At 36.2% G+C, this 9,092-nt stretch overlaps 1 protein-coding gene across 1 annotated transcript; it reads left to right on the forward strand.

The window, feature by feature from the left end:
* The first annotated feature begins 4,845 nt into the window (after positions 1–4,845).
* On the forward strand, positions 4,846–8,738 carry LOC131149841 (fructose-bisphosphate aldolase 6, cytosolic-like). The gene is made up of 3 exons (XM_058100605.1): positions 4,846–5,200; positions 7,167–7,394; positions 7,668–8,738. The coding sequence occupies exons 1-3, from the start codon at positions 5,173–5,175 to the stop codon at positions 8,486–8,488; spliced, it is 1,077 nt and encodes a 358-aa protein (XP_057956588.1). The 5' UTR covers positions 4,846–5,172; the 3' UTR covers positions 8,489–8,738.
* The last annotated feature ends 354 nt before the right edge of the window (positions 8,739–9,092 follow it).

Genomic DNA, 9,092 nt, shown 5'->3' on the forward strand with positions numbered 1-9,092 from the left:
ATAATTCTGTATAGTCATAGCTCTGTATATAAAACTGTATAAGTTATGTTTCATAACTCTGTAGGCTATATAATCATGTTTCTATAATACTGTATAACATATTTTTGTAGAAACTATATAAATAAGCTTAATTCTGTACTCTGTTTGAATAATGAATAATATTTTAATAATTCTCATGCCACACAACTAAATAAAATTCCATATAAATATATTCCGTAAAACTGTATAATTTTCACACTCTAATCAAATACTATGTTATACTGGTAAAATGTATAATAAAGCTGGCATAACATGTATTTCCCTTACTTGACTATCTAGCTCTAGATATTATTTAATAATCTCACGCATGTGGCGTTCATAATTTTCAACACCCTAAAATAACACCCATATAATTCCCAGTCACACAACTGAATTTACTATAATAATTATCACATTCATATTTTCTCCAACTCCACATATCCAGCATTTCTAAACTATAATTTACCTGAACTCCTAGAAAGATACCCACTGGGATCCTCAACCCATACCTGCAGGGTCCCAAAAATACCCTAATCTTAAAATATAACACCCCAAAGTTACTGCACAAAACTCAAGTATATCCTCATACCATAAAGAATCTAGGATCAAATAAAACTAGTAATACTAAAAATACCCAAATAATCTACTTACCCTGATTTTGAGATGGTGCGCAAGTTGGCTTAACCAACAATTTACTCCAGCAGATTTGAAGAGAATCTTCCCAGGAGTAACATGGCGGCTTTCGATTGTCGAACCGGCATAGAACGAAGCCAGAAATTTAGAGAGAAGGTAGAGGAGACGATTTTAGAGAGAGAGAGAGAGAGGATTGCTGCATGAAAAATTTCACTGAAATTCGAGTTAAGCATATTTATAAAATGCGGATTCGTCGACAAAACACGTCACCTCGTCAATGGGTCCATAAATTGAGTTCGTCGACAAAGTCGCAACCCTCGTCGATGAACTTCAGGCTCTGCTAAACCCCTCTCGGTAAGTTCTCGTCGACGAGACACGGGTCCACGTCGATGAGCCCAAGAAGGCTGCTCGTCGACGAGCGCTCTATGTTTGTTGACGAGTCCTTGATGAGCCCCTTTTGAAATTTTACTTTTCTCTCTTTTCTTTTATTATTTAATTACTATAATTCTTCGGGTCTCTACACTAAGGCACCCAATGAAATCAGATTTTTCTTTAGGCTTGGAACATACCTAACATCAATCAAGGTTTTAATAATTCCATTTTGACATTTCAACTGTATTGATACTATTCCAGTTGTTTTACAGGTATTATCATTTCATATAAAACAACTCCACCATCTAATTCTTCAAAATTAGAAAACCATTCCCTATTGTGACACATGTGATAAGAACAACCATAATCCAAAATCCACTCACCAAAATAATGTGACGACGATGTTCCAACAAGAGAAAAATCTGACTCACTTCCATCATCATTGACTATATTGACATTAGAATGTGCTTTGCCCTTATTCTTCTGCTGTAATTTGGGGCAATCTTTCTTCCAATGCCCTCTCTCATGACAAAAGAGGCATTCATCTTTAGCAGGTCTCCCATGAGATTTATTCCTCCCATGAGATTTACTCCTCTTTATAGGCTTACGACTCTGAGAAAGTCCCCTTATTGTTAGTGTTTCTTCTGTTTCCTTATGGACACTTTGATCCTTCTTTTTGCATTCAATACTAATCAATGCAGTACAAACAACATCAAAAGTAACCTTATCTTTCACATACAATAAAGTAGTGGTCAGATATTCATAATCATTAGGAAAAGAGTTCAGCAACAATATGACTTTATCCTCATCTTTCACCTTTTCATCCAAATTTAACAAATCGGCAAAAAATTTATTGAAAGCATTTATGTGGTTATTAATCGAAATACCCGGTTGATACTGGAAGCAAAACAATTTCTTTTTCAAATAAATTTGATTTTCCAAACTCTTGGTCATAAATGTATCTTCCAATGTCTTCCACAATTTCTTTGTAGATGTCTCCCTCATAACACAATATTTCTTATTTCTAGTGAGACACAGATGAATCGTACCACATGTCTGACGATTAATCTTTCCCCAATCTCTGTCACCCATATCCATTAGTTTATCATCCAAAGCAATATCTAATTGTTGTTGATACAGGATGTCCATCACCTCACATTGCCACATACCAAAAATTATTAGCACCATCAAATTTCTCCACCTCAAATCGAGCATTAGCTATTGTCTTTGACGATGATATCGAAGCTGTTGGGGTTGGAGTTCGTGTGGACAAAGTTTCTTCTACTGCAGTTTCTACCATTTTCTATATATTCAATATCAACCAACAAAGCAAAAGACCTAGGATGAATCAAGGATACTAATGGAGGAACATCCCGTATCGACACTCTTCAACCTAACTCTGATTCCAATTGTTAACAGTGGAGGAGTCCAAAGGTGTGCTTGATACACATGGGTGAACACCAACTTAACTCAAACGCTTAAGCCTATTGGTTTTTGGGTTACACTATGTATATAAGTACCCATCAAATACTCACTTTTTCCAATGTGGGACAAACTTCACAAGTGAATTTTTCAATAAGGTAGTGTTTGGATGCATGAATTTGGAATCATAAATACATGAATTTGTATTTGAATTCGATAGAATTCCAAATTCATGGTTTAACTAAATTGTAAGATGGAAATGAAATTCCAAATCAAATCCAAATTCATTGTTTTGATCACCTTAAGTATTGGATATAGATTTGGATATGTTTACTTTAATTTCTAGTCATTCATGTAATAATGTACACATAAATCTTTTCACCATTATTGATAAGACTACACCAATGAAAAGAATATTTGAAGAACCTTATATCTGAGAATCTATAAAAGCTCGAATACTATAAACTCCTTAGCTCTAACATAGCTCTTAGGAAATTAGAGTACAACTCTTGAGAAGTCATTTTGAACCTAGCATACTCACCTAAAAAAAAAAATTATCTCTGCATAAAATTAAAAATTTACCAATTACATAATACTCTACTAGTATTTAGACCCGATACATAATACAAAACTCCTATTATTGAAATTTATTATCAAAACATACCTATTACTTGTCCAAATACTAATACAATATTTTATAATTCATAAATTGTAAGTTTTGTGTGCAACAATCAATATTTATATTAATTTATTGCTTTAATTATAATGCACAACACTTTAGATAAAATTAGCTTATGGGAAAAATACTTTTGTGGGAAAAATATGTTTTATATATACAAAAAAAAAAAACATCAAAAAGCAGTGTCAATTAATCTCAAAGATAGTTTTAGATGCAAGATGCTTAACGAGACTCCAATAAAATAACTAGCACATCAGCTCTAAAATGTAGAAGTAAGCTTCAAACTGGAGAAGAGGACCATCACCTCAATTACAGCAAACATTGTTGAGAATTCCACTTGTGAGCTTGTCCCACATTGGAAAATTAGAGTGGATGATGGGTGCTTATATACATGGTTGGACCCAAGATCCAATAGGTTTAAACTTTTGGGTCAAGTTGGTGTTCATCCATGTGTATCAAACCCACCTATGGGCTCCTCCAGTTCTAACAAGTGGTATCAGAGTTGACGATTCGTAACTCTAGATGAACGACATCGTAAAAGTCGAGACGAGAAGCTAATTCTCCTGACGATCTAGTAGCTGGAGGACCAAGTGTGTGGCTAAGGCCAATAAGGATCCTCTAAGCTACGAATGGATCCAAATAGGGTCAAGACGTGAGAGGTAGGATTGGTTCGGAGGCATGTGGAATGCAATCTGAGGCACGTAAGGTGCTAGTGGTAAGGCCCACTTGAGCAACTGTTGGAGAATTGTCCTAGAAGGGAGACGATTTCCGTTTAAGGGGGAGCAATTGGAACGCACAAGTGAATGGGAGATTGTTGAGAATTCCACTTGTGAGCTTGTCCCACATTGGAAAATTAGAGTGGATAATGGGTGCTTATATATATGGTTGAGTCCAAGATCCAATTGGTTAAGCTTTTGGGTCAAATTGGTGTTTATCCATGTGTATCGAACCCACCCATGGGCTCCTCTAGTCCTAACAAACATAACTAGGGACTTGTTCCAGTTATAGCACTTCAATAGTAAATTAATGACAAAATCAAACAAAATGAATGATAGAACAAATAAACAAACCAACTTGCAAATTGGAAGAACTTATATAATCATGGAAAAAATAAGCCACGAAATAAAATTCCAAACCATGTTTCGGCCTTCCCTAGAAAAGAAAAAATAATAATTATTGAAAACTCCGATCTTCTTTAGATATCCACACAAACACACAACCCACATCTTAATAGAAAACCTATTTAGTAAACCGGTCTCATCTGAAACCTATTTAGTGCAAACAAAAGTCCCTTTTTTAGCAAATCGTAAAATAAAATAAAAGAAGAAGAAAAAGAAATCCATAATTGCACTCCTGAAATATTGATAAAGTCGTAAAATTTCAACAAGTAAGAGCAAGTGAAAACAGAATTGACATAAAAAGCTATAAAATGAGAAAACAAAATCATACTTAACATAAATGTGAATCAATTTTTCATATAAGTTCAATTGTTCAAATATTTTTTAATACCAAGAAATTTTCTCAACTTGGTTTAGCTTATTAAATGCTCAAAACAACACCACAACTACCACAAACTTGCTTAAAAATCAACTACCCTTCAACTCTCATTCATCTTTTCTATAGCCATCCTCAAAAATAAAAATGAAAACTTAGAAAAAGTAACAGCATAGAACACACACGTGCCCGCATTTAGTACTTCTAACAATAATTTTATCTCTCTTATGCACGGGTAAAGCGTGTAATATTTTGTAATTTAGGTTAGAAGGAAAAAAGAAAAAAAGAAAAAAATTTCAAAGGTGGAAGAGAGACAAGTCGCCGAGATCCGGCCCGCCGACAAGGTCTCCAGAAACCGCCTCCCCACTCGAATTCGTATTCCCCGGCGGTCCATTGTTTTTTATGTGGTCCCCACAAACCCACGGCTATGCACCCACATGCCTTCCTCTTTAAACCCCTCGCCCTCCGCTCCCTCTTCCCCATTTTCCTCTCTGCATTTCTCTCTCTCTCTCTCTCTCTCTCTCTAGGAATTTTCTCGCAGTCCCATCTTCACGATGTCTTGCTACAAGGGCAAATACCATGGTAAGTCGATCACTCTGGGCTCTCCCCATTTTCTCTTTTTGGTGGATCTTTGATGTGGTTCTGTTTGTTTTACGGCGTCATCTGGGATTTTGCGGAGTTGGATCTTCTGATTGGATGTTGTCCTTATTGTTGTTTGTTTGTGTGTTTGTTTGTTTGTTTTATGGTTTTTATCAGAATCCCCATCTCTTACATCTGGAGTTTCTGCTTTGAAATCTGATTTGTTGTGCAACTTTGGAGATGTGGGGATCATTGAATTCATGTTCCGTATTGTGTGGATCTTCATTGAATGAACTTTCGATGACTTTTTAATCGATCTGTGTCTTCGTGCATTTGGTACTCATGGATTTGCGACAGTTACTGGAGGATTGAATCGCATATGTTTCGCGTATGTAATGTTTCTTATATGATAAACGATAAAGACGAACTTTCTTTGACTTTATCGTCGATCTGTTTGTGCTTACGTCTGTTAGTCATTGATTTGTGATAATTACTGAGAGATTGCATCACATCTGTTTCGCGCACGCGTTTGTGATGCTTCTTATATGATGAATGATAAAACCCCTTCCTTTACAGTATTGACTAGTAAGATCGTTTGTTTAAAGCTGTCTCTTGTTGCTGTCATATTTTTGCTGCATACGCATTCTCTTATGCAGTTCTGCCATTCTCGTCTAATAATAAAACCCCTTCCTTTATAGTAGTAACTAGTAAGATCGTTTGTTTAAAGCTGTCTTGTCTCTTGTTGCTGTCATATTTTTGCTGCATACGCATTCTCTTATGCAGTTCTGCCATTCTCGTCTAATAATAAATACTAGAGAGAGCTGTGGAATGTTCATAGATTCATTTTTTTTTTACTTATTTTTCCTCATCATTTTATCTAGAATCCATTTAATAGGATTTCGTTATTGAATTATTTTTCTGTTCTGTGTTCTTGAGTTTCATAGATTCAATTTTTTTTTACTTATTTTTCCTCATCATTTTATCTAGAATCCATTTAATAGGATTTTGTTATTGAATTATTTTTCTGTTTTGTGCTCTTGCATTTCCTGGTAGATTTCCCACGGAAATTTAGATTGTGCATCAGGTATAGCGATTCACACTATGTTGGGGAGGAGAGGGGAAGGGAATGAAGGGAATGGGAGTTTGGTTGGAACACGAGAGTAGATTTAATGACTGCCCTTCTGTTATTCAAACAATGAGAGGGTAGGCACCCTCCCTGAACCTCTGATACCTTTTTATAAACCTTTTCATTCTGTCCCCTTCAAATTTCCAAAAATTACTCAACCTTCTCTATTATTTAATTCATTTTCTTCTTTTGCTATTTACCTTTCTATTTTCACTTTTTAATATTTTTTTATTGTTCTTTAAAGGGGAAAATACACTTACACCCCTTAAACTATATCATTACTACAATTGCTCCCTTGAACTTCTAAATGTGCATTTAATGGTACGCCCCCTAAACTATCTTTATGGTTGTAAACACCTCCTTTTGTTTACAAAAAAAATAGTTAAATCTAACAAAAATTGTAATTTTTTTAGACAAAATTACCCTTGTCATAGAAAATTTGCTACCAAGTCTGGTGGATTGAAATTGAAATAAAATGGCGTAAAGGCATATTTACTATTTTAGTTAACGGATGTTAACTCTGTTACCCCTTTGATAGTTTAGGGGGTGTAAGTTCATCTTTTAAAAGTAGGTGGCATCTGTAATGGACAACATAATTTAGGAGGTGTTAGTTTATTTTACTCTTCTTTAAAATAAATTTCCATTGATCTTGTTATCAAATGAACTGTAGGCGAACACCATCTTCTTTGTTGGGTTTGTTTTGATCCATTAGGCATCAATTTGAAATGGTAAATAAGATATCTTTGGGCTCCTTTTGGTCATATGGATATTATTGTCTTGTGACTCGTTCTTTCATTTATTTTGTCCATAAATCAGTGCATAATGAATTTCATGCTATTGCAGATGAGCTCATTGTCAATGCTGCTTACATTGGCACAGCCGGAAAGGGTATTCTAGCTGCTGATGAGTCAACTGGCACAATTGGAAAGCGTTTGGCCAGCATCAATGTTGAAAATGTTGAGTCAAACAGGCAGGCTTTGCGTGAGCTCCTTTTCTGCACACCTGGTGCCCTCGAATGCCTCAGTGGAGTGATTCTCTTTGAGGAAACTCTTTATCAAAAGACTGCTTCAGGTATTATACAATGGTTTAATTATATATGTTTGTCACTATGTTGGATAGCATACATCTGGTTTGTATCTTTACAAATAAAATAATATCTGAGTTTTCTATCATGCAGGATATTTTTTAGTCTTTAATTATTTAAAAAAAATTGGAGAAGTTCTCAAAGTGACTATAAAATTGGAAAGTACTCTTAATTAATGCACTTGTATTATCCTCCACTATAATTTGATGGCTGTTTTTCCTTGACTCAAAACACATTTTGATACTTATTTCTATTTACAGGTAAGCCTTTTGTTGAGGTTCTGCAGGAAGGTGGGGTCCTCCCTGGAATCAAAGTTGACAAGGGCACTGTTGAGCTTCCAGGAACCGATGGCGAAACAACCACCCAAGGTCTTGATGGCCTTGCCCAGCGTTGCCAGGAGTACTACATGGCTGGGGCTCGTTTTGCCAAATGGCGTGCTGTGCTTAAGATTAGCTCAAATGAGCCATCACCCCTGGCCATCCATGAAAATGCCAATGGGTTAGCCCGATACGCTATCATATGCCAGCAGAATGGCCTGGTGCCCATAGTTGAGCCTGAGATACTGGTGGACGGTTCCCATGACATTGATCGCTGTGCTGATGTGACAGAGCGTGTTCTTGCTGCTTGCTATAAAGCACTCAATGATCACCATGTTCTGCTAGAAGGAACTCTGCTGAAGCCAAACATGGTGACCCCGGGATCAGAATCCCCCAAAGTTGCACCAGAGGTGGTTGCTGAGTACACAGTCCGCACATTGTTGCGAACCATGCCTCCTGCAGTACCTGCTGTGGTGTTTTTGTCTGGTGGGCAGAGTGAGGAGGAAGCTACTCTAAACCTTAATGCCATGAACAAACTCCAGGGAAAGAAGCCATGGTCTCTCACATTCTCATTCGGACGTGCACTTCAGCAGAGTACTCTCAAGTCTTGGGCAGGAAAGGAGGAAAATGTGGAGAAAGCTCAGGCCGCATTCTTTGCAAGGTGCAAGGCAAACTCAGAGGCTACCCTCGGAAAATACCAGGGTAATGCTGTTCTGAGTGAAGGTGCTTCAGAGAGCCTCCATGTTAAGGATTACAAGTACTGATTTTAAGTTTTGGCTTTCTGTTTGTGTTTTTGCTTTTTAGAGAGGCAAGGAGACAAGAATCGGGTTGAGGCCTTTGTCTGTTATTTTCGTTTTGGTGCCTTTTCGTTTTCTTAGATTAGAAGGGCAGTGAATAAATAAGCTTGATGAGCATTGGCATGGTGGGTGGTTTACCCCATGCATGTATTCCTTGTTTAATTGTTTATGAATTTTATTTAGATTGAAATTAACTGAAAATTATGTTGATGTCTAAGCATTGCCTAAATGTGCCCTGTTCTTTCATGTCTCAAGCAATTGTGCCCAATGGTGTAATTTTTTCACCCTTCTGATTAAAATATGCAGAATCTGTGGAGAGTAATATTATTGTTTTGGTGTTTTTACTTAGAAGAGTGATTGTCATATTACCATTTGATGAATTACTTGGGAGAGTTCTATTGCGGCTTCAATTAATACATGCAGAATCTCTTTGGTAGTTGATAATGGGATCATGTTACTCTGAATAATTTCAATCCCTGTTTTATTATGCTTTTTAATTTTTGTTTTTATTTTTTGCTTCATTTTTGTGTGAAAATCACTATTTGTAGAACTTTTGTGTTCATCAAAAATC

The sequence above is a fragment of the Malania oleifera genome, chromosome 2 (genome assembly GCF_029873635.1).
Source record: "Malania oleifera isolate guangnan ecotype guangnan chromosome 2, ASM2987363v1, whole genome shotgun sequence".
In the NCBI taxonomy this organism is placed as follows: domain Eukaryota; kingdom Viridiplantae; phylum Streptophyta; class Magnoliopsida; order Santalales; family Ximeniaceae; genus Malania; species Malania oleifera.

What these genes read in the sequence shown, in the direction of transcription:
- LOC131149841 (XM_058100605.1), top strand. Translation starts at nt 5,173, where the DNA reads ATGTCTTGCTACAAGGGCAAATACCATG. An exon ending in CTACAAGGGCAAATACCATG is followed by an intron (nt 5,201 to 7,166) that starts GTAAGTCGATCA and finishes ATGCTATTGCAG; the next exon opens with ATGAGCTCATTGTCAATGCT. An exon ending in TTATCAAAAGACTGCTTCAG is followed by an intron (nt 7,395 to 7,667) that starts GTATTATACAAT and finishes TTCTATTTACAG; the next exon opens with GTAAGCCTTTTGTTGAGGTT.